At 44.7% G+C, this 20,139-nt stretch overlaps 1 protein-coding gene across 1 annotated transcript in view; it reads right to left on the bottom strand.

The window, feature by feature from the left end:
- The window catches only part of LOC306637686 (ephrin type-B receptor 1), a gene marked incomplete at its 5' end in the record, with an annotated part of 135,740 nt that overhangs the window by 54,086 nt on the left and 61,515 nt on the right, over positions 1–20,139 (bottom strand). The window contains one exon of the mRNA XM_079100448.1: positions 11,005–11,127. Coding sequence (XP_078956574.1) covers positions 11,005–11,127 — 123 coding nt within the window. The remainder of the gene's footprint in view (positions 1–11,004; positions 11,128–20,139) is intronic.

Raw genomic sequence — 20,139 nt, 5'->3', positions numbered from 1 at the left:
CAAAGAGCTCATGTTCCAGAAATAGCTGGGCCCTAACAGCTTCCCCCAGGCTTAGCCACTGGCTGGGGGCTGCCTGGAAGAGCCAGGCCTCTTCAGGAAAGATGAGGCCAACCCTGTAGACGGCGAAGGTACTGCAGCCAGAGGCTGTCAGCTAACTGCACTCCTGGTCTCCAAATGGCAAATGATTTCTCCAAGTGAGTCTGTGTTTGTACACCTCCATCGGGCACAGCATTTAAACACTTCTGCAGTAGAATCACCAAGAGTAAAAATGGTTCTGGTGACACTATTTCATAACTGCCTAAACAAAAATCTGTTGAATCTTGCTTAACGTACTCTTAAAAGTTCTTCTCTGATTTCACTTGGTTTTGTAACTTCCAGTTCTTTCATGTGAAACAGTAAAGTATCTACTTGTAATCGCCTCACTGAACTGTGTGTCAAAGGCCTGTCAGGAGCAGCAGGGTTTTCCACCAGGAAAACTTTGGTTTTTTTCATTTTCAACTTCTGGAAGAAAATAACGGAGCAAAGTGTGAGCAATCAGAAAAATTACTGGCTGCATTAGAAAGGCAAGTTCCCATTCTGTGTGATTTCGTTGTAAGTTCCTTTTGTTTTCTATTACTGAAAAGATTGGAAAGAAGCTGCTGGACTTATAAAACTGCTCCAGAGTCTACTGAACTTGACAGAATACAGGGCTGGAGTAGAGGCTGGTTTAAGAACCATTAGGAAGATTTCAACCCAGACCTAACACTGAGATAGATATCATTTGTAATATGAGTTTTGACGTTGAATCACCTGCTGCTTTGGTGAACTGCATGAGGTCAGACTGGGACTCTCATGGTCGTAGCTTGCACATTCACTGGAGGGTACGTGGCAGGTTTGCCAATATAAGTTGGCGTGTCATATGTTATTTATCTGACCTTCCCCACGCACACTCTTGGATTATAAACTGTTGAGATTTGGCCGCTGCTTTATCCAAAAGTAGAAGTACCAGTTTTTTAAATTTGTGTGTCATAGGATGTTCAATTTGTGTGTCAGCCACATCTTCCAGAGTCAGACACTGAGGGACTAAGTCAGAGAATGGCTGGAAAACAGCACCCTCGTGGACCGATCGACGGGTGCTAAGTGTGGACTTTAAAAGATGTCCATGTTCTATTGTTAAGTGAAGAAGAAAAGCAAGTATAGAATGTGATACGCAACTTGGGCCCATTTGAGATGTCTGTGTATGCAAAGAAACATTGTGAAAAGTTCATATTAAATTTATTTTCAACTTCAAATTATTTTTAAAAACGGGTATAGTAGAAGGATGTGGATGAGAGGGAAAGGTAGAGATTAGGAAGCCTGATATAGTTTCTTTTATGTTGTTCAGGTTGTTATCATAGGCACTACTTTGGTAGTTAAAATGCACAAAATTTAAAGAAAGTTACTGAAAAACAGGCGCCTTTCACATGGATGTATGCTTATGTCTCTATATGGGCATGCATGTTTATGTAGCAAACATATATGGAACATATCCTTGCCTCACTTTGACCTAATATATATTCAATAATTGTGAACTGAATGAATAGAAATTGCAAGTTTAATAAGTATACTTATTGAATAATATTGGTTAGTATTTCTTCCTTGGTGCCAGAATAATGACTTTTTTTTAGGAAAAAGGTATAGTTGAGAGTTGAGGGAAAGAGTATGCCAATTCTTCTTGGAGAAAGAAGATAAACACAGATATTTATTGACCACCTACTATGCGCTAGGTGTTTTGCATGTCTTGTTCCATTCTATACTCTCAATACTCCTGCTACTGGGGTATAATCATTCCCATTTCACTAATAAATAATTAATTAAGAGGCACAAAGAAATCACACCCTAAATCACAAGAGCCAGAGTTGTGGTTCATGCCTGTCTCTTTTCCTACCATTCTGCTTCTGGATAAGAAGTTTCAATTCAGGGACCATCATGTCCCAACTGAGCAATTCCACATAGTTCGTATGTAGTGACTAATCACAGCCACTCAGTACCCAGGCAGGAGTAAACAGAGAAAGTGAGACTGTTTCAAAGACAGATGTCATTCATCTAAAGCTCCTGCCTGGATGTAGGTAGGATCAGAATATTTAGGAATCAGAATATTTATCAATTTATATACAGCAGTACGTAGAGTTTGGGAGAATACTTCAGATGACTATGATGCCCCCCACAACATACACAGAAACACCCCTGTTGAGAAATTCTGTTCTAACCAGTGGTTCTCAAAGTCAGTGGGCTCCTGCAATCTCTGGGGGGCATTTTACAGAATACAGAGGCCTGGTTCTCACCTTAAGATTTTGAGTAATCGGTCTGGGTGCAGCCTGAGCATTGACATATTTAAAAGCTACCTGCAAGATCAGTAACATAATTTGCAGTGCTTTGTGAAATAAAAATGCAGGACTCCCCGTTCAGAAATTATGAAGAATTGAAAGACTGACAGTAGAATGGTCAACCAAGTGTAGGCCTTTCTGAACACAGGGCCAGGGCTGGCTGCCCAGGCAAATCTGAGGTGTGACCAAAGCTGAGAACCATGGTCTAAACCAACCTACCATATTTTGGATGGATTATTGAACGGCTCAAAGCCCAAAAGTTCTGGGATTTTATCTCTGCCTTTGAATACTTTTAAAGGCAGAACTTACATATCGGTCACCTCTCACTGTGTAGGGACCAACACACAGTGTGGGCTTTATCAATATGAATTAGAGAAAGAAGAAAAAAAGAAGGAAGGAAAATAGATGCAGAGGTGTGGCTTTGAAAAGTTGTAACTTCATAGAATGTTGTTGATCAAATCACTTTTCTGATTGACAACTGTGACTTCATTGATCTTTGTGGCAGTGTGGTCTCAAGTGCAGCAATTCTCACACTTTAGCATTCAAGTGCATCTTCTGCAGGGGACTCATCACAAAAATCATAAAACAAAACCATGCTCTTGTTGGGCTGGGCAAGGTGGGTTTTGTCATTGGCATCTTCGAAGGTCACAGTGTCACTTATCTTAGAACCAGCTGCTCTGAAATGCCTTAAAGAATAGTGATTTTGTAAAATTAGTTCCTTTCCTGTTCGGCAAAGAAACGACTTCATATTCACCAGGCCAGCAGATTTTCAACACAACAACAGCAAAGAAGTCACTCAATACCGGTGCCTCGTTCAGAGGCTGTTTTTACCTGTACAACTAAATGGCCCCCGAGTGCAGTTGGGAGGGAGTCTCCCACAGTGTGCAGAGGAGGAGGCTCTGAGTCAACTGCAGATCACATCTGGGGCAATGACATTGTCTGGGTCCTCCATGTCTCCAGAGACTCAGCTCTCTCATCACTTCAGAATAAAAAGAAGTAAGAAACCATCTTGTCTTCCTTAACTGGGTGTAGAGGAGTCTATGAGAAAGTGTTTTCTAAATGACAAACTGTTCAAGACAATGGTGGCAGTGACTAAGAAAAGATGAAACAGGTAGGAAAGGGTAGTACAGTCTCATGTGCCTGTGAGAGAATGAAGGGGAGGGGGGATAAAAGGCAGGTTTCTGCAGCCTTGGGAGTCAAGTTCCTGATCTAAGATATGCCAGGGGCAGTGGGGAGTCCCTTTGCCAGGCATCTGGGCACAGAGCATGTTCCCAGGTAAACCCAGAATCCCAAAGTCTGGGATCTCTGGGCCTTTGGTGTCTCCAAAGCCTCATAGGGAGGTGGGAATCAATGGGTATATTGGTGTTATTAATAAACAAAACCAAAAATTTGGGGTCTCAGTATCTAAGCACTTGCAGTTGCCTGTAATATTTGCCTTTAGTTTCATAATTCTAGCTTCAAAAACCTTTCATTGCTTTCTGATAACTTTCTGTAATTGGGGCCAGAACCTGCTGTCTATGTGGTCTTATTCTCTTATTGCTTATATGCTGTCTTATTTGCCATGATCTTAACAACTCTTAACAACTTTCCTATCACATGAACTCCCTGTCAGGGTACTAATTTTTCTTTATTTTAAGAAAAATGATTAAAACCTAAAAATAATTTTAATAAATCAAGCACTAACTTTACATTTAAAACAGCTGCTTATAGGAAATGATTCTGCTGGGTAGCAGTTGTGGTTGATTCTCTTCAATAGTGAAGACAGCCTGCCTCATTTTGGTCTGGGTGGGCTTTGATAATGCCATGCATCTTTGCAACTGACCCTGGGTTCTCTCCCATAACTGAACGTGGACTTGGTTAGTGAACAGCTCCTTGGACTTCAAGCCAGTCAGGAACACTCAGCAGTGGTTCTCAAAGTGTGGTCCATACCCAGCAGCATTAGCTAGGAACGTGTTAGAAAATGTAGTCCTGCTAGGTGTGGGTGGTGCACACCTGTAATCCCAGCAGTTCCCAGGCTGAGGCCGGAAGATCCCAAGTCCAAGGCCAGCCTTACCAACTTAGCAAGGACCTAAGCGATTTAGCGAGACCCTGTCTCAGACTAAAAAAATAAAAAGGGCTGGGGATGTGGCACAGTGGTTGAGTGCCCTGGGTTTAATCCCTGGGACCAAAAAAAAAAAGAAAAAAGAAAAGAAAGAAAGAAAATGCTGTCCTGAGTCCCACTAGACCAAGTAGGTGGGCCCTGCGGTCTGGGCTTTAACCTGCTTCCTGGTGACACTAATGTCTGGTTCAAGTGTGAGAACCCGTGCCCTGGAGGCTTCCAGCTCCTGTGATTGTCCTCCCACACAGCTACTGAGATTATTCCCTACGAGTTTCAGCTCCTTGCCAGTACCTCTTTCCTACCTTCCTTGACAAAATGAGGAAGAGAAAGAAAGTGGTTGAGCTATGTTCAATGCCTCAACTATTATATATAAAATCAGAAGGAAAGACTTTTCAATTTTTGAAAATGAAACATCCACCCTGCCAGCAGGTATTTTGAGCAGTAGCTTTTGGCTATGTGCAGCATGAATCTACACACAATTGCGTTCACTCTCACTCTCTCTCTCTCTCTCTCCTCTCTCCTCTCTCAGCAGCATTTTGAAGTCACAAACTGCCTTGGGGGGGAAAAAGGAAAGCAGAATTTCTAGTTGCTAATTCAGGCTCACACCAGATATGGAACTTTTAAAGAATACATTTAAATGAAGATTTTAAGAATGAATTTTAGCAAGTTTGAACCCACTAGCCTGTGCAAGGTTAGCACTCAGCCCTTGGTAGTAGGACCATGACGCGCATACCACCAGCTCCTGATCCTGCGTGGAGGACAGGCATTAATAATCGATCACCACCATCTTCATCCTTCCAGCCAAGTTCCCCAAATGCCCACGAACCAGGCTTCTGGGGTAGGTGAACCTGAGAAGAGTCCTGGTTGTTAGCCATGATGGCTGTCCATGATGGTGAAAGAAAAATAAACTTCTCTTTTCTCCTAGATCTTTACTGCATTACCATATGGGGATAATGAATTCTGAGGCAGCAACATAATTCCCGGCAAGGAGGTTTGGGTATTCCAAACTGCACAACAGAGTTTCTCATCATAAGCAATGGCTGTATATTTAGCTGCTCTTTTCCACAGCAACCAAAGTGGCAGCAAGTGTAGGGGTTACTTTCACCAGGTCCAGAGCAGACACATCGGGGCCTAAATTCTAGCTGTATCATTAACTTGACTGGCAGAACACCCTTTATAGCAAGCTACCATCTGAATGTTGATCTACTCAGCAGTTAAAACACACACACACATAAACATAAACTTTAACACGTGGGGATACCACGAGGGTTAAAGGAAACGATGCCGGGGAAGTCCACAGGGTCACGCAAGGCACACAGAGGGTTCAGCACATGCTGGCTGCTTTCAGTGCTTTAATTATAATTTCTGGAGCTATTGATATGATTTCCTATTCCAGAACCACCATACTGTCCATCTTCACTCTGAATGACCCCAGGAGTGTCAGGCTGCCAGGCACTTTTTGTGCCACATATTCCCCAGAGACCTGCTGGGCCTTCCTTGGTCTCTGATGGTGACTCTGTCCCCATCTCTGGACATAGCACACATTCCTTCATCCAAACCATCCTCACCCAGTTTCTCACTGCAAGCCCCCTTCTCCCTTGGGATCAGGCAAGGTGGAAGATCTGAACTGGTAGCTGCTTGAGTTGGAGGAGGAGAATGTGTTCGTTAATTATAGTACGATTGGCATGTCTTCTGCATAACACCTCCCGGGGACACCTCTATGTATGTTTCATACACTTGATGGTCACGATCAGACTGCTGCATTCAGTTATATGGGTTGCACACTGCACAACACAGGAGTGTCATTCATACTGTAGGGACCAACCACACAAGCAGCCCTGAGTTATTCTCTGGGTAAATCTACTGATCCTACTGCTCCAAATTAATCAGTGCATTGGAGCTGGCTTATCAGGTGATTCCTATTAGTCAGACTCATGGGAACAGTGAGCTGATATTTTCCAAAGGCACCAGGGTGGACTGTTAACCTTGCTAAAGATGCTGCAATTGATGCTCTTATCCACAGGGAGAAGATAAGGGCTGGCCTTCCTTCATCACTGGGCCACTTTTGGAGCACCAAACAATTCATGACCACACTCCACCTCTCTAGCTTCTCTGCAATCTCCCAAACACTACCTAGCTATCTATATTTTTTAAAATTATTTTTTATTTTATAACCGACATGGTATTAGTACTATTTATGGTATGGTATAATAATTAGATACATGTATACAATGTTTAATGATCAAATCAGGTTGAATAGCATTTTTATCTCCTCTAATATCATTTCTATGTGTTGAGAACCTTCAAGGTCTTCCTTTCTAGTTGTTTTGAAATGTATAATTAATTGTAGATATTTGTTGTCCTACTATGCTCTAGAACACTAAAACTACTTCTACTCTAATTGCATTTTGATCCCATTATTTACCCTCCCTCCATCTTCTCTCCCCTTTCTCTTCCCTACCTCTAGTGACATCTGGTCTACTCTATACTTCTATGTGATCACCTTTATTTGATTAATTAATTTATTTAGGTATTTATTTATTGTTCTGGGAATTGAACCCAGTGATGTACTATGAGTTATATCTTCCAGATTTTTATTTCTGCTATAGTTTCCCCTCTGAAGGAATTATTTTCAACCACCATCTACAACAAGTATTTAATTGAGCAACTAAGCCACACACTAGGCCAGGTCCCAGACTAAGACAAACACCTGTGTCCTCTCACTTCTATGGAACCTTGAACCTCATAAGGAAAGGTGGGCATTAAACAAATTACTGCATAATGATGAAAAATTATTCAGTCTTCTGGGCGGGTGCCACACCTGGCTCACAACTGTTACTTTTTATTCCTTTGTTCAACATCCTCTATCTATAACTATAGAAGATACTTTGGCAGTTGATGTGATTCTTCAGTCTCATAATTTCTAGATTTTACTTCATTGGCCTTCACGCACATGCACATGGCTACTCTCCACGCTCTGGGGGCCAGAAAACTTTCTGCCTTAAAGTTGCCTCCATGCCACCTTCACTGTTGACTCTAATCCCCAAGCCTGCCAGTCTCTCTATTGGCCCTACTGGGTACTCCCCCGGGAGGAAGCAGATGCAGACTCCCTCCCACCCCTGATCCCAACAGCCGCCCTAAAACTCTTCCTCACACCCAAGCTAAGCCCCAAGACTGGTCCCCAGGCACCTGAGAGTTCACTCACCCCTTCCTTTCACCCTCTTCTTGATCCAGGACAGCAGGCATCCGATTCGGCTTCCCAAACTCCATCCTATTGCTCACCCTCCTCTGAAACCTTTTTTCCACAGGATAAAATGCACATCACAGCCTCCAGACCTCTAGGCCAACCTGATTCTTCAGACTTGTCCTCCTCAGCAGCCTTCTCTCTTCCTTTGTCTCAGCCCATCCAAGCTGCCACACCCTCAGGGCCACTCAGGTTCCTCTGCCCTGGGCCCTCCCTTCCATCAAGTCTCTCTTCTGATCTCCAGGGCTACATGTCCTCTGGGTCCCTCACCTCCGTCTCAGTCTCTCCCCTCCACTCATGATGAGTGTGTATCTGTGTGCTAGACAACAGCCCTGCGAGGCAGGGACTGTTAGCCTCCAGTGTATTTTTCCAGCATCCACCAAGGTCACAGGCACAGAGGCAATGTCTAATGAATGAGGATCTTCTCAAAGTCTAAACATAATCCCTTCTACAGCAAACACAGCACTCTTCTCTGACTCACACGCAGGAAGCACAGGCTTCTGCCACCTTTCCGAAATAACTGCACAGTCAGGAAGGCAGAGAGACATGCTGGTAAGTGCTCAACTATGGGCCTTCCAGAATGTGCAGCATCTGCCAATTCCCATGGTGTAAATACTCCTGCCCTGGGTGATGTAGAGCTACCAGCATGCCACTGAACAGGGGGTGGCAAGAGCTGCACACAACAGCTGGCACAGGTGTGTTTTCCTCCTGAATCATTTCATTGTCCTCTTCTGTCACTATCCTATTCTTTCTAATGCATCTCACAAAAACTTATATTTTTCTACTAAATTTCATCCTTGAAGGCTCATGTCAAAGGTCATCTCCCTTGTGGACCTTTCCCGATCCCCCTGAACACTGCCCTGTGTGGGTGGGCCCAGCGCTTTGTACAAGTTGGTGCTGCGGGCGGTGTAAGGGTTAATGACTCCAGGGCTGCCTGTTTCCACCAAAACCATCAGGCCTGGGAGGGGGAGAGCTGTTTCTTCATTTACAGAACCTCACATCAGGGAGAAAGAAGTATCCAGCAAAAGTTTTTTGAGAGAAAGAGAAAAGGAAGAAGGGAGGAGAGGAGGAAGAAAGGAAGGAGGAAAAAGCAGAAGGAGGGAGGGAAGGAGAGGGAGGGAAGAAGGAATAAATGACTTCTGATTCTTCCTTCTGCTTTTTTTTTTTTTTCTGTTTTGTTTTGTTTTTACCATAATATAATCAAGTTTTTACCCCCTTTCCAAATCTTCCAGGTGGCTGATCCCCCATTATGTTGTATAAATCTCATTTTAGAAAAGATAATGTCTTCCTTGACCTTCACACCAGCTCCTTTAGTGGAGCTGGTCTCAGCAAGGTGGGTTGTGGGGGAGGGGAGAGCCATGGCAGAGGAGAGAAGGAACTGGAGAAAGATTGATTCCAGCCAGGGGTGTCTGGTGTTAAAATCCCATCAAGTTATGCACTGTGGGTTCATCTCCACAGGGATTAGCTCTGGAATCACAAGGAGACGGTTCTCTGGTAGAGGGTGGTCAGCAGCAACTGAGCAGAAATATTTACACCATGCTGCTGGGTGTCACATAAATTGCTAAACGCATCACTCCACAATGCCAAGTGAGCCACAGAGAGGACTGACCGCCTTTGAGCAGGACGCACAAACACGACAATACTGGCAGATGCTTCGCACAAATGGAAGGTGAAGGATGGAGCAGGACCATCAATTGTCCCTTTATGGGCATCCAGCAGTTAGTGAGCTCACCCCAAATTGAAGCTCCCTGCAGGGCCATAAAGTGAGAAGGCTCTTCACTCCTCCCCTGACAAAGACAGGAAGGGGCTGGTGTGTGGGATGAAATGCAGTCCACGGCACATCACTCTAAGCACATGACATAAATAACAACATTAAAATCACTGGCACCATTACCACAAGCCATAACAACAATTAATAACGTGGGCGAACAGAGCACAGGCCTGAAAACCCGCCTCCCCGACACTCTTTCAAGTTTACTGGAGAAATCTGAGCCCCTAAGAGGAATCCAATTTATCTGCGACCCAGCCTTCCAAGGCATGATCCTTAAATATGTCACCATCTAAGGAGGAGGAGAGAATTATCTGCACAGAAGTGAGCGTTCTGGTTCAGTAGCATCATTAATGACAGTCCATGGGAAATACATATAGACTCCTGTGATCCGATTCTGGTTGGTGGCTGGAACTCCTGAGGGGTGGTGTGTCCTGACAGGGAAGTCCCAGCACCTACCACAATGCAGCTGAAGGAAGTACGAGGACCCAGCTCCTCAAGAGGGAGACCAGAGCATGACAAAGGCGGCCTAATGGGACAAGCTTTCAAATGTGACTTCCAATTTCACAGATGGCTTTTTGACCCCTCGGTGCATTAAAAGAGGCAGTGAATGGGAGAATGGTGACAGTCCCCCTAAAGATAATATATGAAGTGGCTGTCTACGTCTTTGACTGAACATATTCGGCTGGGTTGAAATAGTGTTGGGAGATACCACTCCCTGGCTTTCCAAATAGTGATTTGACTAAAACACCACGGACCCAGGAGCACGTTAGTGAAGAGAGCCTGAAGAATGGCGAGTGAAGCTTGAAGAAGAAGGAAAGGCAAAGAATGTTGTAGAAGAAAAGAAAAGCAAGGAGGAGGACACAAATCCAATATATCTTTTAAGAAGATTTCTCAGAGATTGCAAAGAGATTATTTGTCATCACATTTGGAGATGTTTTATCTCATTTACACTAATAAGGTTGAGTCCATTCAACTACTAATCCATAAAAGAAAGATGAGTATTCTAGATCCGTCTTTACGTCTGACTTCCTGAGAGCAGCTTAGTTCTGGGCTGGGCTGGGTTCCTCTGCCAAGGCATGGTCTGGCTCCAAACGCATGGACACAGGAAAAGGGGGAACTCTGGATATGGCAAGAAATCTTGGCCCACAGCCACCGAGGAATCGTCGTTGGTGAGTGGATACTAGATTCAGCTTCTAACAATCCTTATTTCTTTCCAAGTCATCTTGACCAAGTACCCTACATCTCGCTCATCTGCATTTGGTGGTCCATTTCTAGAGCTATTTCTGAATTTTTGAAAACTAAAGCTTCTCTGCACCACCAGACAAGCTCAGCCACTGTGAGCAAGGCCCCTGAAAGAGTCTAAGGGATGTCCTCTCCCTGTCCTAGATACGCATTGTCGATGGTCGCGATTCATCTTCTGAAGACAAAGGTGGAAGCTCTCTTCCCAACGGGATGACTTTTTAGGTTGAAGGAAAGCACCTAGGGCGGTGGGAAGAAGACGTGTGGACACCAAGAGGACAGAGACGAGGGGAGGGGAGAGCCATACCTGCTCCGATGACCTCTTCGATTTTCACAAAAGACACATCAATCTCCTTGGCAAACTCCCGGACAGCTTCGTTGGGGTCCTCGTAAGTGAAGGGGTCAATGTAGATCTTCATCCCTGGGGAGCCTTATTGGAGGAGATAAGTAGGTTAACATCCCAAAGAGGACAGGGTCGTCATTAAGAACTGCCGATGTCCCCAGCACCAAGGGTGATCCTGAGGAGCCTCTCCTCTGTGCCAGGCTGCAGCCTGCCTCTGCCCCACCTTGTCCTGCTGGACCTCCCCATCTCCCTTCCCTCTGGGCCACTCTAGTCTGGTTCTCTGTCCTTCTCTTCTCCTCCATGTTTTCTTCTCTTTCTGAGCTCTCGATGAAATGTGGAACAGATTACTTATAAATGACAGATCGGGACCAGTTCCCACACTGGGCGCTTACAGAAGGCAAAGAAGCTGATTGATGCCAACCAAATGCATTAGCGGAAAAGTGGTGGTAAAATGGTAGGGTAGATATCAATATTTATCAACTTGACAACTTCCCTGAGTGGAGGCCACTGTTAAGGTTATAACTGACGGCTCCGGTCCAGGGCCACAAGAGGGATGAGGGTGGATTTTAAAAACAGAAAGAAATTGCTGTTCAAAAACCCTCAAGATGGAAGTGCCCAGACAGTACACCAGAAGAGAAAAGCTTAGAAAATACAAATAGAGGAAAGAGCAAAGTCTACATAGAAAAAATGAGATGGAATGAAAGAAAAATGGTAATTGAACCCCCCTGCCTTCAGACACACTGAAGTATGAAAAGCGAATAAAATGGTAGATGAGAAATACATAAAGGAATATAGACCTTGTCACTGATGTATACAGTGGCAAGATAGATAGGTATGCTTGGGGACAAAATAGAGAATTGTCATTGCAGAGAAAACATTCAAAGAGTAGAGGAGAGGGGACAAAAAAAAGTAAATGGAACCCAAGAAACAAATGGATTCGTTCCCGGTGTAATTTTTCAACGTGTTTTATGTGTCATTAAGCGAAGTATAGAAATTGTGGTGGTGGTGGGTGGTGGAGGCGGGGGCTCCAGAAGCCAAACAACACGGCCAAGTGTAGCATCCTGGGGAAGACTTTTCCTGCCAGCTGTGGCCCTGTCATGAGGGAGTCGGTCAGCAGGGGCAGGCAGGTCCATGCCCCCATGGTTGGGGCCCCAGGCAGAGACTGGACCACAGGTTCCATGAACTCTTCTCAGTGCCTCACTTATCCAGGCCTAATCTTTTCAGTTTATTCTCTGGTGATTCCTCAACCTTCACATACACTCTCATTCTGACATTTTCCTTCTGAAAAATCTCTGATAGTTCTCCTAAATTAATGCCAAGTTAGCTGGTGTGGTGGTGCACACCTGTAATCCCAGTGACTCGGGAGGTTGAGGTAGGAGGATCGCAATTCAAGGCTAGCCTCAGCAATTTAGCAAGACCCTGTCTCAAAATAAAAATAGAAAAGGCTGGGAATGCAGCTCAGTGGTAGAGTGCCTGGCACTTAAAAAAATAAATAAATAATGTTCCCTTATCACCTAGTAAGTCAAGGATTAGAAGTCCAAATATAATCCAGAGGAGGAAGGAACATACAGAAAAAAAAAAAATAAAAATTGAGGGGAGGTTTTTAAAAACCCAATAGAGGGTCTGGGGTGTAGCTCAGTGGTAGAGTGCTTGCTGAGTATGTGTGAGGCTCTGGGTTCAATCCTCAGCAGTTACACACACACACACACACACACACACACACACAGCCAGAAAGGCAGAAAGGCTTCTCCTGAAAGTGGTCTATTCCCAGACATTAAGTAAAATCACTCCTAGTATGCAGAATGGCTTGTTTCTAGAATGCTCCTGGGAGACTTGGGGATGGCACTGGAATGCACCAACTAAAATTTGGACAAAGCAAATACAAAGGTCCTCACCTTCATGTAGAACGTTCTACTTCCTGGGGTGAGAGGGGCATGTGAATATGACTGCATGCGAAAGCGAGAGATTCTGCTCTAGTATCAGTAGGCCAACGGCAAAACAGAGATGGGAGTGTCATCCCTGCACTTGTTATACAGAACAAGGCAAGAGCAAGGATTAAGGGAACCAGCCTTATGTGGTGGCACACACCTATCATCCCAGATGCTCTGGGTGAAGAAGCAGAGGATTGCAAGTTTGAGGCCAGCCTATGCTATTTAGCAAGACCCTCAGCAATGAGGGAGAACCTGTCTCAAAATAGAAATATCTGGAGATGTAGCTCAGGAGTATCACCCCTCAGTTCAATTCACAGTACAACACAACAAAACAAAAACAAAACCCAAAAATGAATGGAACCAGACTGAAAGTGTATAAAGATCCCAGATCGTATCTCTAGGCTGCATCAGGTTGACTTTGGGTCCCCCAGAAACAATCCTTGAGGTGAGGTTTTGAAAGCATGTGCTTATCTGAAAAGTGATTCCAGGAAGTCCCTGAGGGGAGAAAGGAATCAAGAGAAGAAAGGAAAGAGGCAGATCTGAGGCGGGTCCCTAAGCCGGCGGACCATTGTGGGTCCCTGAAACAGGCTTAACTTTCCTGGGGAAGTTTCGGATGGAAGCCAGTACAGGTGTGTGCGAGAGCCTCAGAGTTGGCCCACCCTGAGGGTCAAGGGAGCTGAGCTATTTCCATACCGGTTCCCATAAGTCACTGGATGGGAGCTGCCTGGCCTGCTGTGTGAGTGGGCGGAAGGCTCCAAGGCCAGAGGAAGCATCCAGGCAAAGAAACCAGATGGCTCAGGTGGAAGTCAGCCAGTGGGCACTGGAGGGGTGAGGGCGGTTGACAGTGCAATAGCAGACACACTCAAAATGCAAAAGGGACAGCAGGTCAGCGCCCACAAGCTGCGATTTCTCCCTGGTTCTGTGCCGCATGAGAAGAGGGAAAGAGGCGAGGTGCTGGGGCCCCCCGTGATGCTAGCCCCACACAATACACCAAGTCCACTTTCATACTTTAGAATGGACTTCTCCTCTGCCAGTGGAGGGAAGGAACGCCGTCCTCCCAGGGTGGCTGTGAAAGTGAAGACCCGATTGCAAGTGGCAGGCCCAGCCCTGTGCCTGATGGACGGTGATGACTTCTTGACTAATAGACTCATTACCGTTATCAGTAAATTGTTCTAGGAAGCGACTGGGGAGGTAGGCAGAGGGAGCAAGGTGGGGTGGGCAGGGGGGGATGTAAGCCGCTTAGGGTTATATTAGTTACTTTAAAAATAACTACCTTGTTATTTTAGATCAAGGGCTTTTAAAGATGTATGCTAAGCTGTCCTACAGGAGCTCTTCCACAGAAACTAATTAAACAATCTAGAATGTGCCGTAATGAATGGTTCGCAAGTAAAGACATATATGAGGATGAATGGGAAGGGATTCTGCATTAAATGAGCTTTACGGATATTGGCCCTAGCCAGTTGGGGGGAAAAAGCTCTTCCCAGAAGGGAGAGGGCTCATCTCTTGATGGCACCTTTATTCTTGAGGCCAGTAATGTGGGACTAAGTGCCACCAAATGGGAGAAAGTTCACACTGTGATGATGGATGCAGTTTGCTCACAAAGAGAGCCTGCTGCCTTCCTGGCCTTTGGAATCAAGGGTGTGTGTGTGTGTGTGTGTGTGTGTGTGTGCATATGTGTAAGGTCATGGCTGCTGTTCTGGGGCCAGCAGCTTTAGTCATCACTGAGGCCTTTCACCAGAAGCTAAGGAAGTTTCTGGAAGCCCAGGAGTGGTGATACAATGCAATGTCCATTAAAAACAAATACCCTAATTGCTGCATCTACAGGATAGTTGGAATCAAAACTTATTTTCCTTAAAATTGAAGAAAGGATCACATTCTGGAAGGGAAACTGGAAAATTGAAGTCAAGGTCTAGCACATGGCTCCACTCAGTATTTTTCTTCTAAGGAACGGATGGGGCAGAGGGTAGAGATGGCCCTGGCCTAGCTCTCTGGCTGGGGGCGGGGTCTGTGTGCTGTACTTCAGGAGAGGGATTTGGTGGAGCATGTGCATGTAATGCCTCCACCTCATCTCAGAGTGACATGTCTCCCCAGACCTCTCTCCTGCAGTACAGCTAGGCTTTCTCAAGTCCCAGAAGGTGATAGGGAAAAAAGTACCTCTAGCTAGGCAGAACAGGTCATTTGTCTTTTGGTTCATTTTGTGTTTCTGCATAAATCCCGCATCAGCCTGTTCCTGCTCCCACTTGCCAGTGAGCAGTTTTTAATTATCAGGAAAATGGTATTTAGTGCAATGAATCACCAGACAGTGAACAAGGAATTCAAGTCAGCTGCAGAGCTGAGCACGGCCAAACACTGGGAGACGGAACTCGGGAGACGTTCTCAGAGCGTGAATGTTGGGAAAATATTACCAATGGCAATAATGATGATACCAGAGGTACTACATCTCTACAGTGCAAGGCATTTTATAAAATCTGTACAATATTTCAAATTATTTCTTATTATTAATATGAATATTGTTAACATCTATGATAGTTTATAGTTATTTTTATTATCGGTCACATATTTTTCACACAGAAGTGGTATATGTAGATTTAAATGTTGATCCTTAGCGCCTCGAGAAAGGGGAAAAAAAACTTACTTTGCAATCTCCTAGTTTACTAATTTCTATTTAAGACTAATTGCAGACATGCTTATTATTTGACCTCAAAACCAACTTATTGTGGCTGGGGTCGCAGCTTGCATTGCCTAAAGCCTTAAAGAACCTTCATCATCCCAGGAGAACTGAAAGATCTTAAACATGAACCAAGGTTTTAAATATTTTAGGCTTGGGGACAAATGACTTAACCACTGTCTGTATCCTTCTTGCATGGCAGGAAGCTGAAGAAACTTCTGGCCATTTTTGGAGGCCCTGCATCTGTAGATCAGAATGCTCTCAAAAAGAAATAACTGGACAAACTCTGGGGATGTTCAAAGTCATATATGGTCAATTTGAAAAAAAATCAGTGAGACCCTTTACAAGTGCCAGGGTCTCAGAGAAAAGCAGAGGGAAAGGACCAGTTCTAGACGGTAGGTGATATTTGGAGACTAAAAGCTGAAGGGAGCAATCGCTCCTACGTAGGCATCTTGTGTATACAGAAAGTGCAAAATCAGTACCTGAACATCTTGTGGGTCAGTGGACACTACACTGACCAGGAGGCTTCAGGGGTGCCAGGAAGAGCCAGATGGCCTCCAGTTGTAGAGGATTCCTAGAATCCCACAGGATGGTTTCAGAGAAAGTGGGCATTAGGTTGGTTTCAGATTTAATCTTTGTGTCCCAGTGAGTTTTGACAGTCATGGGCAAGTGGGAAAAGTATTCTCCTTGTTCTTCATTCTGGACTGAAGGCAGACTTTGCCATCTCTGTGACTTACCTAAATTGGCCCAGATGCCTAAGCATAAGAAAGAGCTGTTTAGGGATCTGCACATAAAATACAGTCCCTGGGAGGGTTCCCCCCAGTCTTCTGCCTCAGCATGTTGAGCATCCCTCCTTTTCCTTCATACTGACTAGGCACCCAACCAGCACTGTGCTTGCAACTGGGGAAGCTACAGGAAAACAAAGTGCGTGAGGTTCTTCAGGTGACTAAGATATGAAATAACCAGAAAATAGTGCTGAATAGTCTTGAATCAGAAGCCTGCTCCTGGAAATGGGTTGCAAGGACTGCAGAGACTAGAGTCGGCAGCAAGCTATGGATGCAGTCTTTGGTGTCAGAATCCTACAAGCACCAGGACTTGGATTGATCTGGGAAGGACAGGGGCACGTGGTCCTGCCAAATGGAGAAGGTTGGAGTGTGGGGAGGCACAGTGTGGAGTGAAGCTTGCCACTTGCATGGATGAGGAAAGTGAGACTGGTTTTGGAGGTGGAGGGCAGGGCCTACGAGGGGAAGCAGAGCTGATGTGCCAGTATTTGAGGGCCTGATTACCAGACAAAGACTGATGCCACTGGCCATACAGAGCTGGCTACTTCTCCATCAGCAGGAGAGGAGCAGGGCACTGGGGAGCTCTTTTTGCTGGCAGGCGGTGACATTTGTATGTATTATTGTGGGGCAGGGGTTGTAGGCCGGGAAAATGATTGTGAGGTTGTTATGGCAATTAATTAAGGTGTAAGATAACAGAGTTTGCAACCAGAGTGCTCCAATGAGAACCACAGAACAAGAGAAAATTCCAAGGAAGAGTTGATAGCACTGGTGGAGTAATTGGAGATGAGAAATCAGGGAGGGACAAGATGAATCCTAACCAATCCCCGACTTGTTGCCAGTCACTAGGTAATGGGCCTTGGGAAAGAAACTATCATTAGGGAGTTAGCACATGTAGTTTTAGACTTGGAATGTGCAAATAAAATGTGCAGGTACCTAGAAGTTTGTACAAAACTCAGACCGGAAATAGTGGAAGAGTAGAACTGGAGTCGCAGGTTTGGTGGCTTGGTTAGGGAAAGCCTGAAGACAGGGTACTGGACTGGAGTAAATCTAGTGGCAGAGATTGATGAACACTGGAAATACTTTGCCCTACTGAACTCTGAAGGTCACAATCAGGACAACAGGCATTGCCATCTTCCACGAAGGAGCAGAGATCATGGGTGCTGAGCTTTGGCTTGACAAAGAATCAAGAGGGAGCCTCGGGATGGGCAATGAGCCCGGTTGGATCTGAGGAAACATCTGCCTGCCATATTCTGCTTGGGGATTTTACCACGGTTTTCGGATTTGCCCCTAAAACCACCATCATTGTTTAATATCTGTCTTCTAAAGAAAAAAAGGTGAACCAAAGATACTTCCTGTTGAGGAAAGTTTTTTTTGCTTTGTTTTGTTTTGTTTTTGATTTTTTTTTTTAAGTTTAGCATCTCCTATTTCACAGGCATCAGTGACCAGGACAGGCAGACCCTCTGGTTCTGAACAATTGAGGTCCTGTTGGGAACCCAAGGACAAGAATTAATAATCTTAGGACTAAAAGAGTTAACACAGCTGCTAGAGGCTCTGGCTCAGAGCCAGCAGCAGACGCATGGGTGAATCAAGGTCATTAAATTTATTTGACATTTAATAAGCACCCACCGTAAACTCAGCCACCTTTTGGACCAGGGAGCTTTTCCGCATGTCCCCACAGGTCCTCATTTACTTATGATCAGTTACTAATGCTCCTGTCAGAAGAGGCAGCCAAAATGGCCACGGTCAGTCTGCTTCCTGCAGGCACACACATATTGTGATTTCCTGTGGGCTGGTTGCTATGCCCTCTGCAGTCCTGAAATGCACCCACCATGCCGAATCAAGAAGCTGGGCATGCAATTTCAGTACTAGGAATGTTTCTGGATGCAATTCCATCCAATCTCTCACTTAAAGCAGAAATCCTTTTTACAAAATCCTTTACCCAAAGCCTCTGCCCAAATAAGAACAGAGTTCCTTCCCCATGAAGCAGACAGTCTCCGTTGGATGCTACTCCCTAAAGGGGCCATGTTCTGACATTGAATCAAACTTGGCCTATTTTGATCTCTCACCTGATGGCTCCATTTAACCTTTCACCTGATGGCTCCATTTAACCTTTCACCTGATGGCTCCATTTAACCTTTCACCTGATGGCTCCATTTAACCTCAGAGGCACAACATCTCTTTCCTTTGCCACGATGGCTGTAGGCTGGATGATGACCTCCGGATTCCTGCCTGGGAATCTTCAGCACCAAACACTGGCCTTTCTGAGTCTTTCAGTCACAGATGAGAACCTGTTGCTCTCCAGAGGCAGGCTGCTCTCCTCCGGAAAGGTACTCTGCTGACCATGTCCTTCTTGCAGTGGGGTCCTCAGAACAGAGACCATCACTTTAAATATGTTCTTACCAGGGCAGAGGATATGGTGTCTGTGGGTCACCTCTTCTGTTACGAACTATGATTGGGACCACAGAGACAGGCAGACCTGAGTTTAAAACCTTGTTTTGCAAATCAATAATTCCAATTTACCTGTCCTTTCTGAGGCTCTGTTTCTTCATATGCAAAATCTACCTTATGGGGCTGTTAGGAGGATTAAACTAGTTAATATATGTAAAGAATTTAATACAGCAAGGACTTAACACTGGTGGCTATTAGTAGCATTATTCTTCATCAGTAATAGCACTGATATTAAGCATCTGGTCAACTACATATTTAAATTTTTTTCCACACACAAAAATGGGACATCAGGTCTCTTCCTATTTGTACTGCTTCTTTTTTGTTCTCACCTAAACAGTAGGTTCCAGATTTATCCTGCTAACATTTTGTCTTGCAGGTTTCCAATTAGCATTCAAAGCTGTCGGAAAGTTCTGGATTTTGATTCTGCCTTTTATGGTGTTAGTTATGCTCTCCAAATGTTACCTACAAACCCCATCAGCACCCCTGCACTTGACCCAACTCATGTAGTTCCAAAACAATCAAACAAACCAATGACTGAATAGAACAAGGACTAGAATAACACTAGAGACTTTCTTCCTGGTTGAGAGTCACTAACTCACTTTGTTATGGCACAAAGACTAGCTCTGTATCCACTTAAGAGCACTTTCCCTTAGGAGACCATAAACTATTTTTGTCAAAATAAAAATTTACTGCATCTGTAATTCCTCTCAAAATTTACTAAATGCATAACCCTAATCAGTGAGAAGAGGTCCCCATAATTTTTCATAATGAGTCTTTGTTGGTTCCAAATGGCCACTGACTTGACGTTTAAATCCCCAACCCCTTCTGCTTCACATTCCCTTCGAGAATTTGGTGCAATCAGTTTGTACTCCTGTGATCTCTGTACTCTGCTCTCTTGGCCTGTCTGAAAATGACAGTGTTTGCCAGTCTCATGTCCTTGGTCATGTACCCCAAGTGCTTGTGCCTTTCTCAAAACTGAACAATAACAGCTCTGTGACTATATCTGTAATTACCTCTACAAAGAGGTGATTCTGCTAGGGAGGCTTCTGAAAGCTCTTAACCCCTTAATAAGCCCCCATCTCCCTCTCTCCCCAGCCCCACACCTCCATCCAAATCAGAAATCAGGCAACTATCAACCATTATAAAATATGTGGTTGACCTGAGTACCATAGGTACCTATTTGCTTTTCCCAAATGTAGAATCCACCATAACCTTTCTGGATTCCCAAACCTACCCTGGCCCACTTGGATCATCCCATCCAGGTAATTTT

The sequence above is a fragment of the Sciurus vulgaris genome (assembly GCF_902686455.1).
Source record: "Sciurus vulgaris genome assembly, chromosome: 10".
Lineage (NCBI taxonomy): Eukaryota > Metazoa > Chordata > Mammalia > Rodentia > Sciuridae > Sciurus > Sciurus vulgaris.
Note: the sequence above shows the minus strand (reverse complement) of the source record. Positions and strands in the feature narration are given on the sequence as shown.